The sequence below is a fragment of the Leptinotarsa decemlineata genome, unplaced genomic scaffold, assembly GCF_025532065.1.
Source record: "Leptinotarsa decemlineata unplaced genomic scaffold, Ldec_3_MD MMD2_tig00000505_RagTag_RagTag, whole genome shotgun sequence".
Taxonomy (NCBI): Eukaryota; Metazoa; Arthropoda; class Insecta; order Coleoptera; family Chrysomelidae; genus Leptinotarsa; species Leptinotarsa decemlineata.
Window position 1 is genome coordinate 927,732 of NW_027412549.1, and position 23,825 is coordinate 951,556.

The following is a 23,825-nucleotide window of genomic DNA, read 5'->3' on the forward strand; positions in this document are numbered from 1 at the left end:
GAAAACCGATGTGGGAATGAGAATGTAGGGTATAAAAGGGGGTTAAGAGGTGAAAAATTAATTTATAGGAAATTAGAAGTGTTATGTGAAGGTATTTCCTCTTCAATTTCGAGTATTAGTCAAGTATTCATCAGTAGTATTGTGAAATGGATAAAGTTTACATAATTTCAGCTTGTAGAACTCCTATAGGTAAGATTTCTATAATTTTTCAAATGGATGTTTTTAAATGTCTTGTTCAATGTCTAGGTAGTTTTCAAGGACAATTTGAAAAATTTTCTGCTTCGGAATTGGGAGCAATTGCTATTTCTGAATCTATCAGAAGGGCCAAGCTTAATCCAGAAGATGTAGAGCATATTATAATGGGTCAAGTGAGTCAGTTTCTAGACATATTTCAATAAAAACTAGTAAATCCAGAAAGGCAGTGTTATTCACCTTATTTCCAAACTAGTTCATGATATTTTAATGAAATATGTAGTGATCTACATTGCATTTTAGTTAGCATTTCAATTAGAGAAAAATCAGTTTTTTTCTGGTAATTTGTTTTTAATTATAGCAAATAGTTCAATAATTCACCAATTACCTCTATGGCTATTAACTTTGGCCATAATTATGATCATTTATCATTCTTTATATTTTCTGTCATATTTTTTGTGAAAAAAAATTAATTATTATTTTTATTTGGTTCTGAACTACATTGATAATTGAAATTCGACAAAAAATGAGTTTGAAATTTGTAAAATATTTTAATTTTACACTTCAATGTATTTATTTAAATTGAAATGGGAATATTTTTCAGGAGAGATTATTTTTGGGAAGAAAGGTTTTTGGCTTTCTACTTCTGCATCTTTATACAAAAAATTTAGGAAACTTCCAGAGAAAGGAAGAAAGCAACTAAATTAAATTAAAATAAATTCTTAATAAAGATGTGTGGATCGCACATAAAAGTTTCTTTCATATACAAACTGAAAAAAAATCTCATTTTGTAACAACTGCTTATTTATTCTAAAATGTTACTTCAATGTGCAATAATTTATGAGTAATGTCCTTGTAAAAGTTATTTTGAAAGAATTCTATTTCACTCTAACCTGTTGATAAACATAATTTTTTTGAAGGAACATTTCCATTTACATATTCAGTTTAATCATAGGTAGTGCTCAAGAATAGAATTGTAAGATTAACTAGTTATGTGTCTTGAAGAGCATTTATACATTTCTTTGTTATGATGTGGATTAATTTTTAGGTGCTGACCGCAGGTCAAGGTCAAAACCCAGCTAGACAGCAGCCATTGGGGCAAAATTCCAAACACATCACCCTCATATACGGTGAACATGTTATGTGGATCTGGCTTGAAGTAAGATATTCAAAGATGTTAATTTTTTCTTGAAAAATATATCATTTTGATCTGTGGCCCTTGGATTCCAAGCTATCAGGAATGGAGACTATGGCATTGTGATAGCAGGTGGCCAGGAAGTATGACAAAAGCCCAACAGCAGCCTATCTCAGAGGCTGTAAAACTAGGACAGACTCAATTTATCTGATACCTGTTGAGTGATGGTTTAACAGATGCTTTCAAAAGATGTCTTAATATGGGAATACATGTAAAGTTAAGTTGATCATAGTGTTATGTTTGACATAGACAATATATAGTTGATGAACTTTTCAGCTGAACATCTGTCTAAACTATACTCTATTCCTCGAGAAGACCAAGATAAATACGCATGCCAATCCCAAAATAAGACGGAAGAGGCCATCAAGAATGGATTCTTCACAGAAGAAATAATTGGTGTTCCGGAAAAAAGAACAAAGAAACTATTGGATAAAGATGAGTTTCCAAGATTTGGTACAACTGTAGAAACTCTGACAAAACTAAAGCCTTGTTTCATCTCTAACGGAACTGTCACCCCTGGAAATGCTTCAGGTACTTATATTTATACTTTGTCTGGTATTTCTTAGAGAGAAAATTTTGCTTGTAAGGCGTGCAAACTTACAATAGTTTCACTTGTTCATTCTTCAAGTGATGTTGAATGAAAATCACACATTTGATGCACTTTTAATATAATGATTAATAGAGTATAATTTTTTCTAGATGTTTATATTTGTCAAAGATTACTGACAAACATTCAATAGCATATCTAGCAAAAATTATGATGCATTCTGATCTTTCCTAATAATTTTGTAAAATGTTAGATCATTTGCAAAAATCAGATAATGAAGTTAGCTTAGCTCTAAGTTAAAAAAACACAAATAATAGTTTTGGTTTTTGGGGGACACCAGATGAAATTTTGATAATTTTTCTACAGGCCATCTGTATTATGAAATAACTTGGATATATCTAATTTGCGTCAGTGCCCTCAGTGTAGAGTTAAAAAAAAATATAATTCTTGTGGTTACACTAGCAGGCTTGAATATACAGTACGGTTGTAGTAGTAACCTGATTTAGTGCCAAGCCATTCTATTTAATTCATAAGTTTGAACTTAACAATGAAAATATGCGACCTCTCATGTCTTAAAAAAGAGGACAGTTTTCAATCATTCCATTTTAATTATCAGATAAATTGAATAAATATTCAATTCGCATTCAAAATGTATTTAAGTTTATACATGTACTTGTTTACACATGTGTAAAAGTGAAAATATTAAACTTGAAAGTATTTTTCATATTGGCTATTTATTTATTCTTTGTTTTGAGGTTGATAAGTTTGGTTAGGGTATTATGAAAAGTGAAAATTTATTTTCGCTTCTCTGGAAATGAGAATGGCATTATTAAGAACTTTTCTGTTTTCTTTCAAGGTCACAACGAATTTGTGATTGCAAGCACATCCATACGGAGCATAATTTCTCAACTATCAATTAGGGTTTCAAAAATTGGTGCCTGTTTTTGTAAATCAATGTCGTAGACTACTATGTTTATTAGCCTACCGTCCAGGATAGGCTATGATAATGATTCTCTGAGCCACCTACCTTAGAATAAGATTATTTCTACGGAAAAAAAATTATAGAAAGTATTTAAACCTACCAGCTTTTGAATGGTAATCTGGCATCACTGCTGACTAGTTTTTATTGAATTTTATTAAAATATGTGTTCAGTTCCAAGTGAATAAAGCAACAACAAATCCAGTGATGAGACTTGGGGGTAAGGTAGATTACGACCCCGTCGTCTGGTCGCATATCATCAGTTTCAAGTGGTCCTTGAAAATGGCTTCAAAGCAGAAGTGAAAACGTTGAGGAAACTATTGTATAGTTTTTTAAACTGTTCAGTGTAAATCTCACTAAGTTATTCGAATTAGTTATATGTATATATCCCAATGATATGGCTCCTCTTATTTCAAGTAAAACACGAAAAAAAATTTTTTCTTAGGATTATACATTGATGTAAATTTGACATGACATGGACATTCAAAATCTTGGAAATATATTTTCCTGATATATTCTAAATTTCAGTACTCAATATTTATTTGGGGTACTGCAATGAAATCTGCGTTGAAACCATCAAAGTCATTACAAAATAAAACTATAAAATTACCAGTTCAAGAGCCAACAAATGAACCTATTAGTTTGTTTTCAAGTTAAAAATCAATATTTTTATTCATTTCACAAAAAATAAACGTGCAAGTATTTTCTGTATCATTATTTCTGATAGCCATGATCATCCCACCAGACAATTGCATAGTTTGAAAACCATACAAATGAAAGGCAATTTTGAGAAAAATCATCTTCACTGTAAACATAATTTATAATAGTGTGCCCAATTCAAAATAGAAAAATATTACACATCAGTTGATGATGGTAAATGATTTTTGCAATGGAGTAATATCAGAATTAACTGATGTGTGAAATTAATTTATTTCAATTTCCATTGGGATTTCCACCAAATTTTGACTGAATTGATAGTTTTTATTTTATTTACTCCAAATCTCTTTGTATAGTGATACATATTTGTATTTGTATAATTCAATTTTCCATATAAACATGTTTAGGGTTTTATTGAAGTTATTATTATTAAATCTGAGGCTAACCTTCTCACATGTCAATCTCCTAGTGTTCATGTTAACATTCAATAGATATTTTTAGCTTAGTTTATATTTTCATCCACATATATACAAAGTATTTGTAGATAGTCATATTTGAAAACACGGATTCCAAATTAAAATACAAAGAATAAAAATGTCAGTAAACACATAAATAGATTTACAAAAAGTGATGAAATGATGTCAAAAGAAGTGCCTATCACAAAAAATTCGAGTCACTCATTCGAAAGTTGAGGAACTCATGAACTGAATGAAAAAGTTTTTTCAGGCTCAAAATAATTTCAGTTTTCTCAAATGTTCTGAACAGTCTTTCTTGTTCGTTACTCGGAAGTCTATTGAATTTTTCCTGTTAATTGAAACGAGAAGTATTGGTAATAATTAGTTAGAATTTCTTATTGAAAAATAATGAATTTCGTTGGTATCTCAACAAAGAATCCAAATAGAGTTTATATTTCAGGTATAAATGATGGTGCTGCAGCTTTGGTACTGGCAAATGAATCTGTAGTGAATAGTAAACACCTAATCCCACTGGCAAAAGTTTTAGCATTCGCAGAAGTTGGAGTTGACCCAATGTGTATGGGAACTGGACCAATTGGAGCCGTTACAAATGTAGTAAGTGTTGCTTTGATGACTTTTCACTCCCTAAAAAACAAAGTAATTTGTTCGATATAAACAAGAGCCTGCAGGAGTTACACGGTCAAGATTTGTCGGTTCTTTTCTGTAGAACCAGCACAAATTCTATTAAGTACTAGTTATACTTAGTGCAAAATGGAACATCATATCTAATAAGGAACTTGATTAAGACAAAATATGCAGTTTTAGTAATATGGGTCCCTAGATTTTTGGAAATTCAAGCTTTTAAGTCTCAAAGTAGGATTCAAATTTCAGGTGATTGTCTGAATCTGGTATAGTTTATATTTTCAATGTCACTCTCCAATTGCAGATCACCAAGGATAGTATGTTTGTTTTTTATATATGGAATAATAGCAAATTAGGGTGTCATAATGACTGGATTTTTTTCAAGTCACAAAATTATTCAAATCATCCCCAGTTTTACTTTGCAACAACATTATGTTATCTTCTGCAAATATGGTTCGTTTACCAGCTGTGCCTGTTTTCAAGAGGTAGTTAACATACATACAAGGTCTGTTCCGAAAAGAAGGTGAATATTCATTTTCCTCAAAAAATATTTTTTTATTAATCAATTTCTATTTTGACCCCTTCAACGTAGTCCCGCTCAGATATAATACACCTGTGCCAGTGTTTTTCCCAATTCTTGAAGCAGTTCTGATATGAACTTTTTGGTATGTCCTTGAGCTCTCTCAATTGTCGCAAAACCCCGTCCTTTCATGGGTCTTTTCAATTTTGGGAACGGAAAAGTCGCAGGGGGCTAAATCTGGTGAATAAAAATTTGCATGGTATGAGCCAATCGATATGCCGACAACTTAGCAACTTCTCTAATAGTGATTCGACGATTCTCCATAACAATAATCTTCACTTTCTCAACATTTTTATCGGTTGTTGATGTGCTGGGGCGTCCAGGGCAAGCGTCGTCATTCACATCTTCTCGACCTTCTATAAAAAGCTTGTAAACATTTTTCTGTCTCGACAGTACAATCACCGTATGCCACTGTCAGCATTTCAAGTGTTATTGAGCACTTGATTCAAAATTTTGCACAAAATTTGATGCAAATTCTTTGATCCAACATGCTTAATAGCTGAAACTGTGAACATATGTTCAAGACGACTGTACCAACATAAAAAAAAAGGAAAATCGCTTATCAAATTCACGTAGCCCGCGAAATTTTAACATTCATCTTATTTTTTCAACAGACCTTTTATATATCAAGAATATTCGACCTAAAAGTGACCTATTTAGAATTCAATTTATTTTCAACCCTATTGACATTAGGAATGCAAATAAATTTTTGTTTCATTCGTTACAGGTATTTTTAATTGTGAAATAGCCTCAATACATCATTTTGTACTATGAGATTTTATTATACAGATATTTTAGAACCAAAATATTAGCTAGTCTTGGAATTCAGGACTTTATTAACAGATTCAGAAAGCTGTTGGTTTTCATTTGTTAAGTTTATTGACAGACTTAGAATCTATAAAAAATTATATTGATTTTTTTTTGCTCTACCTTTTGTCATATCCTCTCAGGTTCAACATCATAGATTATTTTATAATTAGTTAATATAGATCAAAGCTATGTGGTATTGAGTCAACAAACAAATCACTTATTTTTATATTTATTTCAGCTGAAAAAAGTTGGATGGTCAAAAGAAGACGTGGATCTGTATGAACTAAATGAAGCTTTTGCAGTACAGAGTATCGTTGTCAACAAGATGTTAGAAATAGATGAAGCCAAAGTAAATATAACGGGTGGAGCCATAGCTATGGGTCATCCTATTGGGTGTTCGGGAGCTAGAGTGTTAGTTACATTGATTCATAATTTGAAAAGAACTAAGAAGTCGAAAGGAGTTGCTGCCCTATGTATTGGAGGGGGAATGGGAATAGCGATGGCCATAGAAATGTGTTGATAAAGAATGGTGCCCTATTTTGTTGAAATTTTATGTATGTGACAGTATTTTTTACAAGATATATATTTGTTATTATAAATAAATATACAATCAATTGATTTTGTAATTTACCATTTCAAATCAATCAATCAATCAAGATGATTACATTTGAAGTACAGTTTAGTAACCAATCTCCTCTTCTGAGGAAAAGGGAGTATTATTGTCTATGAAATACAAATATAGATATAAAATGAATAACAATGAGAAAAATGCAGAAATATTCCTGTTAACGAACTTTATCCTCTGAACGATTTGGCTATAAGTGAAGACTGCTCAAATAAGTATTATCAAATACAACTGACCATTGAAATTTATTTTAACAACCTCATTGGATATAATTAAAGATGTTGAAAATGCCTTTCAACATGTATTAACAGGTTGACTGCCGACCATATTTTTGAGGTACTCTCGGATGCCGTTATGTTTCTTTGCCTTCCTTTATGTCACATATTATCTAAATAATAGTGTTATTATGTTTGTTATTCTCTTTCTATTTTTAAAATCAAGATAAAATAAACTCTGATTGGAGTGCGTGGCGTCGAGCATTAAATTTTCACCAGATACCGAACACTTCGGTCAGAGGCGTTTTATTTTAACAATAATACGATTAGAACATACCATAATTACGTAAAATACGTTTATTTTCATTGACATAAAAACTAAACTGGTAACATCACATAAGAATACAAGAATCAATTTGGTTCATGCCCAAATAATCATAAAAAATTAAAGTAATATGAATATTCTCAATGCAACGTGACATTGCAGATATTCCACTACTAAAAAAACTTGAATAGTATAATCATTTGTCTGGTCTGCAATTTGGGACAAAAACGTGTCGTCAATTATAATTCTGAAAAAATCTATAGGTCTGCCTCTGCCCGAAATCGGTACTAACAGCTCTTGATTTTTTTTTAATGTAAACTGTTTCAATGTGCCTGTTTTTGTGCACTTGAATTTCTCTTGCGCATTAGTTGAAGCTGGAATATTTCCTAACCACTGGTCATCACCATGTGCATCTGAATCACTTTCTGATTTATTTATTTATTTGACACTTTGGTACATTGAGTACATGTGCTAAGTCATAATTAAAGCTACACAAGTTGAACAATACAAAAACAATAAATATGGTTCACGTCCACAAACTTTCACAACATAGAAGTATTATATAAAAAATCGGAGAAGCTCTAGCAAATACTCTCAAAATGTCATGAAAAAGTGTCGTGCAAGAATTCCTCAAGACTGTAGTAACACTTCTGTAAGAGAAGTTTCTTCACCTCAATTTTAAAAAGTTTATCTGACTCGATTTTCCTAATAGATGCCGGCAAGTTATTATAACAGTTTGTTGTATTAAATAGTGGGGAGCATCTAAAGTGAACCGTTTTGTGTGAGGGGGTTCTTAACAGTTTCCCATGACGGGTGTCTCTACCATGTATATCCGCATTTGTGACAAATTCAGTTATATTGTTACGGGCAAAAGTGACACACTTCAAGATAAATAAAGGGATTCGGGGGGATATTCATCTTCGGACTCTGGCAAATATTCGTCACCACCGCTATCTTCTAAACACTTCTGTGAGTGCTTTCTTACTGTACACATGTAAATTATGTTCTTTTTTCAGCAATCCAGAAGGTCCAGGTTTGGCGTCCATGTTTAACGACACCAAAAATAAAAACCGCGTAACCAACTATAACACGTGCTCAATAATTGTGTTTAGGACACCAGTGCAGCTAAAACTTTTTCTAGCCAACGCCGAATGAATACTGATCTTTACAAGTTAGGCATACACAACACTCTGATCGGAGTCAGTGGCATCGCCGATTGGTGCCCTTATACTCCGATCGGAGTAGTTGGCTTTCAACCTGTTAAGTCGTTTTTTTAAATATCGAAATGCCTTTTTCTCAGTTGTTCAACTAGTTGTTAAAATTGGAAATGAAAACGTTTCATGCTCAGTAACGATGACTTTAATTTCTGGAAAAATATCAGAGTAATTTACACACATAGAAATTACAAATATTCATAAAAGTAATCTTTATTTCTAATAGATTTAAAGATTTAATGGGAATTACCTGAAATGAAATTACTCAGTTTATTTAAAATTTTTCATAATTAAATTATGTAGGTTATTTTTATCTCACCTTAAATATATTCTGATTTAATTTCACAGTTGTGTCCCTTTTGACTCGCTCATCGATCCCAGTGATTTGATTATAACTGGCAGGCCTCTCACTACACATGCTGCCTTCGTCATATTATATCTCAGGCCTTTTTTTGCTAAGACTAGTGCTCTAAGTAACTCGGGTTCCCATAGTTGTCCATCCTCAAGAATTGTTACATTTCGAACCAATTTTACTGAAATTAGTTTAATATTATCCAAAGCTATACATTTTGTTACTTTTTCTGTCAAATGAATGGTATCGAAAGTAATTTTCTGTGGAGAAATTTCATATTAATAATAATAAGGGTTTGCTTTGTTGCCCAAAGAAACAAAGTATCCTCATGAAATTATTCTAAATTATAATATGGTCAACTACAGAATAGTTTTTAGTGATTTCCAAAATTTACAGTTATTTTCTCTAATTTCAACATGCACAGGTTAGCCTAGTCTTTGACTAGAGTAGGGGCCGGAAAGGGTAATCAATCTCAGGTCATTGGTCTGATGAAAGATTTTTGTTGATCATAGAGACATTCCCGGTAGCCCGGTGGTTCGACATGGGTGCTTTGTTCTCAGTCAATCGGCTGATGTGTGAGTCGATGGTTCAAGCCCCAGGCTGAACGCTCAATTTTCACTTGCTATCGTCCAACCCGTGTTAGGAATCACACGTTAAAAGGTAAGACCTCGATAGTCCTTAGCTCGCACAAGTTTCGAATTCTGAGGGTTATCGTTCGTAGGGGTGTGATAGCTGGTTAACGAAAAAAACATTTTAAACAACACATATAGTGAAAATCTAATGGAATTCAAATATCTTTCACAAATTTATGAACTAAATTCTTTTTTGTGAAAGGAATCAGAGAATTTTAATGAACTCCTTTTCAGAATTTGGAAAGTGAAAAAAAAATCTTTCACTACTTGTGTATGCATATATTCCCAAATTCCCATTAAACTGATTCTTTCCCACCCAAAATTGGATTACTTCATGAGCCCATTACTTGTGCAAAATTAAACTTCCAACTATCAAATCTATCAATTTGAACAATCTTTCAACTCTCCCAGATAATATTTAAAAATTAATCTTACTCTTTTCTTCTGCTTTCTTCCATTTGGTTTTATCTACATACTTCCAGTGGATTGGAGCTTCTGAAGGTATCCAATGACTCAGAAAATCTGATGTAAGTGTATCTGTGTCAATATCAGTTACCTCCCATAACATTCCAACAACACATGGGCTGAAAATTAAAGAAAAATTACCAATTGACCATAATTGGAAGCACTGATTAAGCCATGTTAGTGACACATGGAGTTTTTAATTATTGTAAGTGCAAAAGGTCCTAGATAAAAATGTGCCCTCATGATTTAATGGTGTAATTGGATATTATTTTCCAAAGAAACGGCAGATGGTTAAATCATAAGGAAATAAACATTGTTTTATGCTCCCCTGTAAAGTGCACCATTTTTACATATGACCTTTTTCACTTCACATTGGGTTTATAAGTAATTATCATTACCATAATGGACATATTTAAATAGATTTTAAACCATAATGGACAACGGAACTTGACTTACCACCTAGCTATGAGGTACATATGGTAATGTCCGAACATTTCCACTTGAGGATCCAATCGTGTAATTTTTGTGCTACCACAACCAAAAAGAAGAACAACAGCCTTAACATGGGTCTTTTGAATCTTATCCATCGACATCAGATGACTTCCACTTCCATGTCCGATATACCTTCAATGTACAAAAAAGTCGAGAAGAATTGACCTACTTAATCGCTACTTTCTAGCTATCTAATGACTACTTACGAGAAAATATCGCTAGATGTAAGCAATTCAAAAAACTCATCTTTGCTGGGCTGGTATCCTGAGGTTCCCGTCCATCCTGGAGTCCAATAGTTGAAAAAATTCATCATCCTCGTCTCCATTGATTGAAGATCCATGTCAGGATTGACAATATATGTGCCTTTGTCGTAACTTGTAATCACTTTGTGACCATCCACAATATCGTTTTGGTGTTCTTTAAATAAGCAGTATACGAAATGGAGGGAAGGCAGTCTTGAGACAGATTCGTCTTGAAGAACATCTATCATTTCCCATGGAAAACAGTCAAGCGTCTAAGAAAATAATTGAATATTTTAAAATAAATAACAAACAATTATAATTTTATTGGAATTAAATTAATTATTCATACTTGGATAGTAATTTGTTTTTTTTCTGCAGATGAAATTCATTCACAAAAATGTGGCAAAGATACTGGTCTAGTACTGTCCAATGTAGTAAAGTGACTTAGTAACTTCATGAAGATGAAAAATTGGGTGGCGGGATAACATACTTACGTCATGTAAAACTAGGATAACAGGATATTTTTTGGTATTGACTCCTTTGGTAATGAGTTTGTTTCCCAAACTTCTTATAAACTGCACTATATTTCGAATCAAAATCTTATCCAAGAGATCAGGAAAACAAAATTGCACTATTTTCTTCACTTCATTCAGTTTCAAGTGTAGACAGTTTTTGAGAGCGCTGCATAGAATGTATTCAGTTTTTTTCGTAATTTCCAACCCAGTTACTCTATGAATAAAAAGACAAATATTCATTTGGCCAAATTGTGTGATAATTAAAAAAATTACATTCAATGAAAATCGGTTTGGACTTGAGAATGTTTACAGAAAAGATGATTGGAAGATTTATACAATTTTCATTGAAATTCATAGCAATTTAATAATAGGATTTTTTTGGTATTGACTCCTTTGATAATGAATTTGTTTCCCAAACTTCTTATAAACTGCACTATATTTTGAATCAAAATCTTATCCAAGAGATTGGGAAAACAAAATCGCATTATTTTATTTATTTCATTCAGTTTGAAGTGTAAATGGTTTTTGAGAGTGCTGCATAGAATGTATTCACTGTTTTTGTAATTTCCAACCCAGTTATCCTATGAATAAAAAGACAAATATTCGTTTGACCAAATTGTGTGAGGAATGAAAAAATTACATTCAATAAAGGTCGATTTTGACATGAGAATGTTTAGAGAAAAAAATGATTGGCAGATTTACACAATTATTCAATAAAAATCCTATGCATTTTAATGCACAATTGAATAAATCTGCCAATAAATGATAAAAAAATACAATTGAAACGAATTGTGTCTCATAATTAAAATGTAAGCAAAAACAAAACTGCTTTAACATTAATGAGTCTTAGTTTTCTATAAATTTTGGCAGTATGATCATGAAATGCACTATTGGTATGATAAATTCCAATACTCATGTAAATGTCCAGTGTAGTTTGAGAAATACACATTGACAATCATCACAATAACAGTAGCCAACATTCAGAGTTTTTTTATATCCAAGTGCAATAATAGAACAATACAGGTGAGGAGTTTTTCAATGACACAAACAGAAAATTGAACCGAAGCTTTTATATTTTTGGTCTATATGTGTTCTCCAATTTGAAACATCATTAATGACACCTTAAAAATTGACCATTCTGTGTGATACAAAACCATTACAGGTGGATAAAATGCGTTTCAGTATTTAAATTTGATTTAATTTGGGGTGAGTCAGTGCCCAAAAAATGTGATACAATACTAGACAGTGCATCAGCAGAGCTAGACTGAACCACTAATGGTTTGCTAGTCCCAACTTTCCTTGAAGGACATGCCTGCGTAAGTAAATGTGATAATACCTCCCGTTCATGAAGATGGCATCTATGGGATTGATAGAAGACCCAATCCATGAATATCAAAGATAAATGTGGCTCTCCAAGATGATTTGTTGCAAAGCCAATCTTGGACGTCACACATCAACTGTATTTCAATAAAACTAGTTGAAACCAGAGTTCAGAAATACAGTATTGATGATCCAACACTAGCTTTGTAGTAAATGACAGAGGGCAGAGGTAGATCAAACAGTTTGATCTCCCTCTTGAAGATGATCACTTGGTGATCGAAACACATGCCAAGGTGATAAAATAACGGTTTGTCTTTGGGAAAAAACTCCAGTAATATTCATTACTACACCAAAGGTTCCAAACAGTGCATCACGAGTTTATAAAATGATATTCTTGAAAACTCACTCTTTTTTAAAATAGGTGTCCATTTCAGTCTTTATTTTTTCTTCCAAATTTTCATCACAATATTTTCCCGTTAATAAACATCTCCACTCTTTCAGCCACATATCCTGCATTACTTTGACAATATTCTGAAAAAAAGGAGACATGTATTATTGCACAAAAGCAACTAAAATATAAGTATCACCCTTAATCTGTCTTCAATTAATTGTCTTCTTTCAATATAATCCATTTTCTCTTTTTGATTTCTAAACATTTTTTTCTTGTTACTTGTGAGCACTTCAATATTGCCTTTGACTATTGAGTTCATTTCCTGGGCAAGCTCTATATTATTTCCTATTTTGAATTAAAATACATTACAAAAAATAATTGGAATTTTATATGTATTGAACTACATATTTGGCAAGGTTGATTTAATACATACCAGTTACTGGATCTTTTGGTGCCCCAACATTTATTAAAAATGGTCTAGTTTCATTTTGCCCACATGAGAAAACAGAAATATGAATGGGGTTTGTATGATATACATTGTTATCTTCATTTAAAATGTCTCTTGAATTATATTGGGGTGTCAACTGTACAACCGTCCATTCTGAGAAAAAGATACAAATATGTTTAGACTTGTTAACATTATTCCTTCACGAAAAAGAAAACACATCAAATTACCTTTTGGCATCTCTTGCATTTGTTCTAACATAATTCTAATTCTGTCATTTTTTGGATATGTAGAGCATTTGAAAGCCAGATTATCTCGACTCTTTTGCAGGTGAGTGATGTTTTGTGAAACAGGATCATTTGCTAAAAGTTTTTCATACCTTAATACTGTTCTACTTCGTAATCCTGGAGAATGTGTTTCAGAAAGGTAGTAGATGCTTTCTAGTTCATTATCATTCTCGTTGATTAGAGCTTTACAACTATTTATTCCTGAAGAAATAATTTTCATGATCATTGAAAATATTAGGAATTACATTTTTTTCATTTTTACTCTGATATAAGGGCCCTGCAGGATAGTGAACATTTTCTAGTTCTTTCAGTAGGTTCAAAATCTTGAATTTCTCGTTTGAATCCATGTCTTATTTAAAATTCTGGGTTCCGGACTGTACACATATTTAAGACAATTCAACGGCTAAATAACTGGTTCGCGGTTAGATCACAGAATAGATAATTTACTATTCTGTGGCTAGATCATTTGGAGAATACATTTCAGATTTCAGCCAATAAACACCTACCATACACACACCGATTTGCACTATCTTGTCGTTTGTCATAGATCAAATTGGATAGAAATTCTTGTCATAGACATTACATTTTGAATTGCTGGTTGGTTAAAACCTCAGAGTAATAATAACTCTGAGATTTCAGAGTAATAATAACTCTGAGGTTAAAACTTCATTTATGATGCAAAGCATATTTTATTGCACAGGGTTCGCATATATTTCGTACGAACCACAGAACTAAAACCCAGAGATGAACCCCGGTTCTGAGAGACTGTAAGTCAATTCCTGCTACAAATCATCTGAATCAAAAGGGAATGTTAGTTCGTTTGGGATAAAAAACCTGAATGTTTGTTCGTAACGATTAACACACTTAAATAGATACTTTTCACTCATGATCATAGTGGAGCATCGTTGATTTTTTTTCTTTTTCCCAAAGTAGTCAACTATAAAAACTTTGTCATCTACATATCTGTAATATCACATTTTGATATAGAACGGTAGATGTCTCTGCGGTATTGAAATATCTTGGTACAGACAAGTCACAAGTGGAGTTCCCCAGGGATCTGTTCCTCTTCGTTGTTTATGCAAGTAATCTTGCTCTTCACATAAAGTCCAGCAGGCCGTTTTATGCCGATGATACTAAACTGTATGGAAATGCCTTAGTCGAACATCATTCCCTTCAAGAAGACCTCAACTCGATTAGTCAGTGGTGCGAGGATTGGCTTCTACCTCTTAACGTCGACAAATGCGTCGTACTTCATCAAAGAAAGAACAATCCACTCCATACGTACACAATAAGCGGCCACTCGTTACGTACACTGTCCTCAAATGTAGACTTTATTAATACCGACTTAACTTGGTCCGAACATATAATATCCACATGCAAACGCGCAGATTTACTTCATCCGCAAAACGTTACTCCATCTATCATATTCAAGTTCTATAAAACTCTACAAAACCTACGTTCGTCCAATCACCACACCAGTGTGGTGTCCTGTTCTGGTGCGTGATAGGGACTTGTTGGAAAATGTACAGCGTCGAGCCACGCGTATGACTTTTGGTGAAGTGCGTCCAACTTATCCCGAAAGACTGAGGATTGCACAACTGCTAGCTTTTGACCAACGTCGACTCCGTGGGGACCTCATCATATCTTTCCGTATAGCTAAGTATAATTATGCTAATCAGAAAGAACTTTTTTCAACACTTATTCGCGGTTACGTGGTCACACACTCAAATTAAAAAAGAAAAAATTCGCAACGAGGCAGAGACAATATTTTTTGGTGAATCGTATTTTCGAAACATGGAATAACTTACTCAACGCGATGTTATGAATTCCGACTCAGTGAACAGTTTCAAAAACAAAATAGACATTTGCTTAATCGGCTCTATGTATATATTAATTATTTTTCTTTTCTTTTTGCATGCATTGTAATAACTTGTTGATATCCTTCGTTTTTAGGCTCACATAGGACTTTGTCCTCAGCCTTTATTTATATGTAATAATAATAATAATCTTTTCGATGTCAACAAAATGTAATTTTGTACCATCTGAAAAAAATTTGTTTATTGCCCGTATTCACCGTTTTCTCTGCAAAGCGAAGTTTGCGTAAGCCCACTTGAAACTCACGCCAAGCTTGAAAGTTTGCGGTATGCACCATAGAATATTAAACGTAGTTTAGCCAAGCGCCAAAATGACTTGCCAACGTTGTAACGTTTCGGCTTCGGGGAAAATTACTGTTTACGCGTCAATTTTTAAATTACGAGAACTGAATGTTAGGTGAATTTAATGAAAACTGGGGTGTCGATGGTTTACTTTTACCTTGTTGTCGAAAAGTATCAGAATCAGACAAAAGAACAAACTTACCAGTGAATTTTCATATCTATAACAAGCGAAATGAATGAAAAAGTAAGGGTTCCAAACTTTACCTCAACGGAGAATAAATTTTTGCAATTCAATCATAGCCCCCTGTATTGCAAAATAAGATCTAACTGACCACGTATAGAGAGAGAAATGTTCTACTCAGGGCTACCTGCATCTCGGCCGATGGCCAGCTCTGCTGAACAATAATAATAATACTATAAAACCACTTATGAATTTTCTATTTTACATGTGGTCAGTTATATGATCACTTAGAGATTGTATTAAAAAAATGTAAAAACTGGTATACGGCGAATACGCCTCTTTGTTATGGAATCGCAATAGATGTATTATTCAAGATGCATATAAATACCATGGTGTAATCACTTGAAACCCTCCTCCCTCCGTACATCTATCAACATGTGAACAAAGTTTAAACACTAGGGTTTCTATGCATTTTCATGTGGTTAAGATTTTAAGATATAATTTTCTTACATCGTCCAGATGAAAGTAATATAGATGAGATATGCGTTAGCAACTTTAAGAAAGTATAAATTCCATTGGAGGTTATGAATTCTTTGTATCCATATACATTCTAGTGAAGTAAAACATGTATATGGGACAATTAACAAATATAAACTATAAAATAATGCTTAGAGACAAGAGCATAGTATATGGATAGAACAATAAGTCCAGCTGAACAGATACAAATATAAGTACATGAATTTATATAATGCTACATAATGAACATTGATAGCCATTTCGTGTTTCAATAACTTGTTTACACAAAGCTACATGCCAATTACTCGATAGACATTGGTAGAATTTGTCCACACTATAATAGGGCCTTCCAACAAGGAATTCTTTCACTTTCTTTTCTGAATTTCTTTTCATTATATATTCGCCTTAAATTAATGGGAAGGTGATTAAAAACATCTTGCTATTGAAAATAATATAATTTTGTGTAAGGGCTAGAGAAGGTGTGGGAAGGGAAACGGAGTAAGACTGACGTGTACTATAAGTTGAGGTGTTACTAAATTGATTTTTATTTTTTTTGTGGATAAGACACACTGTTTCCAAAATAAAAAGACATACTAAGGTCAGAATTTTTTGCTTCACAAATAATGGGCGGCATGAATCCCTGTAGCTATCCTTGCATAAATATCTGATGGATCTTTTTTTGTAGAGAGAATACCATATTGAAACGAAATTTTGCACAATTTCCCCAGAAACAAATTCCATAACGTAAATAGGACTCAATTTGTGCAAAATAAACTGATCTTGTGATAGTAGTGTCTAACTCTTTTGCAACAACGAAATCTCTCTTGCTGAACGAAAATCGCGTTTTCAAATTCTACTTATTTTTCTAGAAACGTGTCATTTGATATATTTGAATAAAAACTGTAATATTTTACAAATATAACCCATATGAAGGTTGCTTTCAATGTTTTTATTTCACGATTATGGGAGAACGAAATTCATAGAGAAAGAGGAATTGAAAAAATATGTAAATGTCTGCTTTTTTCTGAGATCAAATTGAAGTATATAATAAATTTAGTCTTCGGCATTCAAAAACAATTTGAAAAAGCACAATATTTATTAATTAACAGTATCCATTGAAATATATTTTTTAATTTCAGTGACATCGTCATATATGTCAGCGTCAATTTGTCCGTCTGTCGTAGTTGATGGCGTAGATATGGGAAGCCCTCCTCCATCTTCTGGTTTTACTAGCGCAATGCCGTCAGTACCCATTCTCATGCAGTCGAAATGCAGAACTAAAATTGCAGCATTTTGAATTCGTGTCTCGAAATCAAAACACATGTGCAAGTTTCGACCGGGAGTGAATACGTTGAACAGTTTTGCACATGCTTGTACTTGCACTGGAATATAAGGAACAGGGACCGGCAAACATAACGGCGGCGGGTTCTTTGCTGAAAATAAAAATATATTTATCAAGAGTTGACCGCATGAAGAGTACCGTAAAAAACCAGTTGGCTTGTAAATGCCTCATGAATACAGTTTCTGGTACCAATCATCTTCATTACCAATAATCTTTATTACCAATCGCTCGATCGATCCCAACCGCGACCAGATATACCGCGAAATACTATGACCAACTCATAAAGCATCTTGAACTACGGTATGGACAGGCACACCTAGAACACGTTTACATTCACAGCTGAAGAACCGCTGCCAGAAATCAGGAGAATCCCTACAGGAGTTTGAAGCCGACATAGCTCGATTGGTCCGTCTGGCATATCCTGCTACACCGCGAAAATGTAATGGAGCGGTTAGCAGTTCAGGCATTCTGGGATGGACTTCGCGACCAAGAAACGAGGCAGGCCTTAACTCTAGCTCATCTCAAACATCTCGTGGATGCACTGGCAATCGTTCTGGAGTTTGAGGCTGCAAAACAATCCTGCAAGAGCCAGGCCACTATTAGAAAGGTGATAAAAGGAGTTTTGTCTGAAAGAAAACAAATAAGATGCTGGAACCGTGGGAAAATTGGGACATCGCCGGCCCGTTCCCAGAGTCCGACCATGGGAACAAATGCATCAGGAAGTATATAAGAATGAACGTTATAAGTTCTGACTTCCATTGTCCGAAAAATGTGTTAACAGAATTGGAATCTATGGACGAACAAATTAAATAAAAATGATTAAATAATAAAGTAGATCGATGGATGTAGCCGTTACTACGTGGTAGGAGACCATCATGAAAAATGAGACATACAACTTTCTATTTTTTTTCCACTTGTTTTTGTAACCATCGTTACTGTAGTTTCGTCCTATAAGGACATTTTGAAACGAATTCAATAAACAGAAAATAATAGATAATGTTAGCCCTTATATATCTAAACACCACAGGTAATAATAGAGGTACTTAAATGAGTACCTGAATTTTATTTACCTGTGACAATGTCGATACGCTAATTTGAAAACCGGTGAGTAAACTAGATCGATTTGATCTGTCAGCAGGTTACATCCGCAATGCTTATGCATTTCCAAAAATTTAAATAATTGAATTTCCAACCCTTGCTTGCAAAATTTTCGCATCCTTTGGATTCGGGAACTTGTGGTTGCATTCCAAGGAATGGTTTGAAAACGTCGAATTAGTTTTACCTAGTCTAAAGGACCTTTCATATTCAGCATAGCGTTTTGAGACATTTCGGCCACATAGTCCCACATAAACAGTATTACACTCCGGACACTTAAGCTTATAAACTCCAGTTTTCTCCATCTTGTCCACTTTATCTTTGGCATTAAAAAATATGTTTTTCCGTTAACCTGCTGTCGCCCCCCTTCGAACGAGCACTCTCAAAAGTCGAAACTTCTGCGAGCTAAGGACTAACCGGGTCTTACATTTTAACATATGATTTCTCCGTTAGATAACCTGGCATGTGTGGCCTGATTGCCACTTCCACATTTTTTTCTGAAAAAAACCCGCAATTGTATCTGTTCTTTCACCAAAACATCTTACAGTTACTTTCTTGATTTCTGATCGTTTAATCTGGGGTGGAAAGTCGTCCTCGTTCAGGTTGGAGCCTGGCTGCCTTACCCTTTCAACTGATGTTTGTCAGAGGGACAAATGGGTCATGACTGATGGTAGGATGGCGACATGAATGTCCTCAGACATCAGTGCCGCCCTTCACGGTGTACCCTTACCTGGCTAAGGTGAGATGGATGAAAAGATTGTTCATCTTTTAACGGAGGCTCATTCGACAGTGTCGGGGCCTTCTATATCGGGAGGGGTTGTCTTCAGCATAATCCATAGCTTCCCTAACTAACGGATTATTGTGAGTTTCTGCGCAATCAAAAACTCGCTGATTCCTCGACTGAATGGACTTACGAATGGAAGGTGGCTGCAAATCTTTGCGGATGGCTTCATTCCGCACGAACCAAGGAGCATTCACAATCATCCTTATTAACTTGTTTTGCAATCTCTCCAGAATGGAGATATTAGACGGAGCCGGGTATATTAATGGTATATTAAACTGTACGTAAATTTGAGGCTTTGTTTCCAGTTAGTTAATTAGTCAGAAAATTACTTCACTACGTTTCGATTATCAGTATCCACAATCGAAGCGACCGTGAAGTGAATTGTTTTGGAATAATTTTCTTATTTTTAATTTTTTCAATTTTTGCATTTATCATTCATCTCCATCATTTTATTTCTTTTTAATTTAATTTTGTATATATTTGACATCTCACATATTTTTTTTATATGTCAACGGCATCGAGTGCTACGGTCATTAGCCTCGTGTTCCGAGTAGGCAATGTTAATAACTTCTCGTACCACCTAGGGGAGTATCATTGCTATTCGCAGTCCGCCTGCCATGTAACGTTGCAGAATCATCTCAACTTCAAATGTATAAATAATCTCGCCAAAAAAATTTATTAATTTCAATTTATGGCAACAATTACTTATTTATTTGTTTTACAATTTAGCATTCTTATTTTTGTAACTTTCATACTTGTTGTTTATTTTCAGTATAGATTTTGCAAAACCAGCAGATGTGTAAAAAATCATAATAATTTTTGCATTTTGAGCGCTTTATTTTGAAAACACATTGTTACGTTTTTACCCGTGGGTTGACCAATAATTGACTACACTGAATAATCAAACTTAACTCTATTTCACTTTCGAAACACAAATACTTCAACTAAAACGTCAACTATTATTTGAATGTCTATTGCCTTACTAGATCACTTCGCGTACCGCACTATAACATCCACTTGACTGAGTCGATACGTTCGTAGCTAGCCTTTAAATATCGTAATCGAATGCCGTAGAAATTCTGTCGAAGTTCCGTCGAAATCGGTAGCATTATTCCCGCTGATTCTAGAGCGGCAGAAAATATTGTGAATTCGCGCACTCTTAGCTACGTCACGTTTAGTTAATGGTTTCCAGTGGCGACCGGCGTTATTTTCTTTCGGGCATGATTTACAACAAAACTGATAGAAAACGATATTTCATATTGTAGGAATGAAAATAAGTAGGTAAATGTAGTGCAATAAATAGCATACTTGTATTCGTAAAATGAAAAATCTATATATTTTATTGATGCTGTATCGAAGGTCGAAGATATTTTAATTGCCTCAATTATTATTTTGTCTACTTTCAAGTTCAATTAATTCGAAAGAAAATCATTTCTAGGCTTTTTCTGAATGAAAATTCAAATAAAAGAATTACTTTATATTACTTACCAGAAAATGAGTTTGAGTAAATGCTGTTTTCGTTCATGAACATATTCATAGTTAATGCAAATTCATTGGGATCGTAGGTGAAATTCATACAACCTGAAAATGAATGATATTTTGAGAAAATGATCAAGTAGACATCAAAAACAAAAATTTGAAAACACCAATTTTCCTATTATGTTGGTTTACTTCCCCGTTTTCTTTATACCTTCTTGTACTCAAGAAATACCTAAGATTTTTAGAAAAAAAGACAATTTTCTTGCTCAACCGTTGCGACAGCAATAACGTTTATATTAAAATGTACAAGGTATATTAATTTGAAGTTCCAATGTAATGAGGGGATTAATTTACTCACAGACAGCTGAGCTCCTCTGGGGGTATTGATGATCCAGAGAGTAACACCGAGACTAGTCTAGGAAAGTCGTGAAGACCGAAGGAACTGGTGGACACGAAGTCGATATATGGACCTTGAATCAGCTGAGGGAGTATCAAAACCATTGGTATGGGACCAGATCAGAAAATTGGTCAATAAAATTGAAGATATATTTTCTGGGAGAATATTTCTGGGAACACATACGCGAAAACCTTCATGAAGAGACTTCATGAAGAAAAGAACTGGACAACTATTTCAACAGAAAGAGAGGCTCCTAGTAAATAAAGAGTTACTCACTGCACATTGTCCAAGACACCACTGAACACAAAATCGAAGGACATGTATAGTACCGAGAAGAAAACTTTTGAAGTGGAAGTCATAAAAAGATGGAAGGAAAATCCATATAAGCCCATGAAAATGCAATGTTTTCAGAGAATTGAAAAAGATGGACAAGCTAGTCGGGTTCCAAGAACCAAAATGAAAATAAAATTAGATGTATTATTATCTATTTTTATGATTTTTTTTCATGACCACGAAATGAAAATTTCTGAATGTGGAAATAATAAAACCATAAATCGAACAAATGAAGAACTTGATAAGATATTTGAAACAACTATTTTGATCTTAGTTTTGAGCAGACACACTTTCATGTTGGTTTGTTACTTGATACCATCAGTCGTCATGACAAAACCCACAAAAAATGAGTTGAAGTATTATTAACATGTGAGAAAGCTGAAATGTGTAAATTTGAGAATATTTATATACCTCTGTTTATATAACTTATGTGGAACATCATCTTATGATAATAAATTGTGATACTTATATTAAAAGAAAGAAAAAAAAAGAAAAAATTTTATTTCGAAAAATTGGTGTACCTACATCATTACCTTTTGTTATAGAGTTTAAGAAGCATTGTTAACAACATTAAAGAAAAGTTATGAACATATGAAAATATTGTTGAAACTAATGTAATTCGTGGAAAAAGTTTTAGTCAAGTTCACTCTTATTTTCTCAGAAACATTTAATATTTTTCTGAAGATAGTATGTGGTATATGTGCTTAATAGATAATAGAAAATATGTCACTCAGCAGTCAATAAGAGATCATGAACGTTAACACTGAGGATAATGATAGTATTATTATTACTCTCTTACTTATACAGGTATTGATATTATGTTTGCTAGGAAATTTATGTTTATTACTTTATGAAAATGAATTGAGTGGGTGAATAATTTTCTCCTGGGCATAAAATAAGAAAAATAAACAAATCGATAAAAATATGTACCAAAATATAATAAAAACTATATTAGAAGAATCAAATCCCGAATCCTCACCTTCTCTCTTAAAGTTGAACTGGTTTAAATTGATTCCAAGGCAACAGCCACAATTTAGTTCCTGACAAGTACATCCGTTGCTTCTGTAGCCTATTCTCCTAATATTTTTTGATTGTACCTTAACTTGAGCCGTTTTGGTTGAAGACTTCGTGACGTTCACGAGCATATTCTCTATGGAAGTCACCCTCATGGGACGTTTGGTGATTGGGTCATAATACACGTTCATAAAAGGCAGGTCAAACTCTGAAATATAAATGTTCAACTAAAATATTTGATTTATGAGTGTTAAATATTTATGAAACGCCTATGAAATGAGTTGAGTAAAAATGTCTGAATGAGATATGAAGTCGGTTTAATTAGGTATAATCTGAGTGACCTTTTGAAATTTAAAAAATTCTGATTAGTTTCGGAGATATTTGAACCGAAATTGGTTAATTTTGTTCAAAATTTCTGATGTTATTTGAAAAGATATTAAGAACCAAAAACACTTTCTCTTTGTCATTTGTGAAACTGTACAAGATGGCTTCTATAGATTTTTAATCCGTTTCGTTCCCGAGAAACCATCATCAGTTTTATTTCATTATAAGGGGCGACAAAAAAAATAAGCCGATATATATCAGTTTTTCTGGCGACAACTTCACTGATGTATCACCATAATCGTTTGACTAGTTAATTATTGAATTCAAATTTAAATACGATTTGAAATGGGAAAAATTTTCCGGTCCTGCTTATCAGGAACATCTTTTATAGAAATTCAAAATTGGAAAAAAAGAATTGATCAGTTTGTTAGGGTGCTTCGGCTGACAATGGACCAGAAGTGTATTGATAATTGAAAAAAAATACTAATGTTGTTCATTATGGAAGGTTCACAAAACCTCGACCCGTTAGGTTAGGTTAGGTACAAAGTGAGTGGATCTATTCGACTCTCCACCGCAACTCGCAAGGGTTTATTGTGGCTCAGACATATTCACACTTGACCAAATAAA

General features: G+C 33.4%; 3 protein-coding genes across 9 annotated transcripts in view; 1 reads left to right on the plus strand and 2 right to left on the minus strand.

Annotated features, from left to right (window-relative positions):
• Positions 1 to 64: 64 nt before the first annotated feature.
• Acat2 (Acetyl-CoA acetyltransferase 2) lies at positions 65 to 6,675 on the plus strand. The gene is given in 9 exon segments (XM_074173742.1): positions 65 to 189; positions 247 to 368; positions 1,241 to 1,290; positions 1,292 to 1,351; positions 1,401 to 1,468; positions 1,471 to 1,592; positions 1,657 to 1,918; positions 4,486 to 4,640; positions 6,296 to 6,675. Coding segments are annotated over 9 exon segments (1,164 nt in total). The 5' UTR covers positions 65 to 146; the 3' UTR covers positions 6,578 to 6,675.
• On the minus strand, positions 4,545 to 14,111 carry Sse (extra spindle pole bodies like 1, separase). Of its 2 annotated transcripts, none has more exons than XM_023171167.2 (11): positions 13,840 to 14,111; positions 13,521 to 13,778; positions 13,279 to 13,446; positions 13,042 to 13,190; positions 12,861 to 12,985; positions 11,114 to 11,348; positions 10,584 to 10,891; positions 10,342 to 10,509; positions 9,856 to 10,004; positions 8,756 to 8,969; positions 4,545 to 4,670 (listed from the first exon to the last, which is right to left on the minus strand). In XM_023171167.2, the coding sequence occupies exons 1-10, from the start codon at positions 13,922 to 13,924 to the stop codon at positions 8,779 to 8,781; spliced, it is 1,836 nt and encodes a 611-aa protein (XP_023026935.2). In that variant the 5' UTR covers positions 13,925 to 14,111; the 3' UTR covers positions 4,545 to 4,670; positions 8,756 to 8,778. The 2 variants fall into 2 exon arrangements, with proteins under 2 accessions (XP_023026935.2, XP_023026934.2); XM_023171166.2 differs by lacking the exon at positions 4,545 to 4,670 and adding an exon at positions 8,564 to 8,686.
• Positions 14,112 to 17,528: 3,417 nt separating this feature from the next.
• Positions 17,529 to 23,825, minus strand: part of LOC111506437 (uncharacterized) — an 84,430-nt gene continuing 78,133 nt past the window's right edge. For all 6 annotated transcript variants that reach the window (XM_074173747.1, XM_074173748.1, XM_074173745.1 and 3 more), the window contains 3 exons: positions 22,840 to 23,082; positions 21,140 to 21,232; positions 17,529 to 17,863 (listed from right to left, as the gene is read on the minus strand). In XM_074173747.1, coding sequence (XP_074029848.1) covers positions 17,529 to 17,863; positions 21,140 to 21,232; positions 22,840 to 23,082 — 671 coding nt within the window. The remainder of the gene's footprint in view (positions 17,864 to 21,139; positions 21,233 to 22,839; positions 23,083 to 23,825) is intronic.

Excerpts from the sequence above, each read along its gene's own strand:
- Sse (XM_023171167.2), bottom strand. The coding sequence starts at position 13,924 with ATGGATTCAAACGAGAAATTCAAGATTTTGAACCTACTGAAAGAACTA. Across the intron at positions 13,779-13,839 it reads TGCAGGGCCCTTATATCAGA|GAATAAATAGTTGTAAAGCT; the intron begins GTAAAAATGAAA and ends TTATTTCTTCAG. Across the intron at positions 10,892-11,113 it reads TTATCCTAGTTTTACATGAC|ACGCTTGACTGTTTTCCATG; the intron begins GTAAGTATGTTA and ends TTATTTTCTTAG.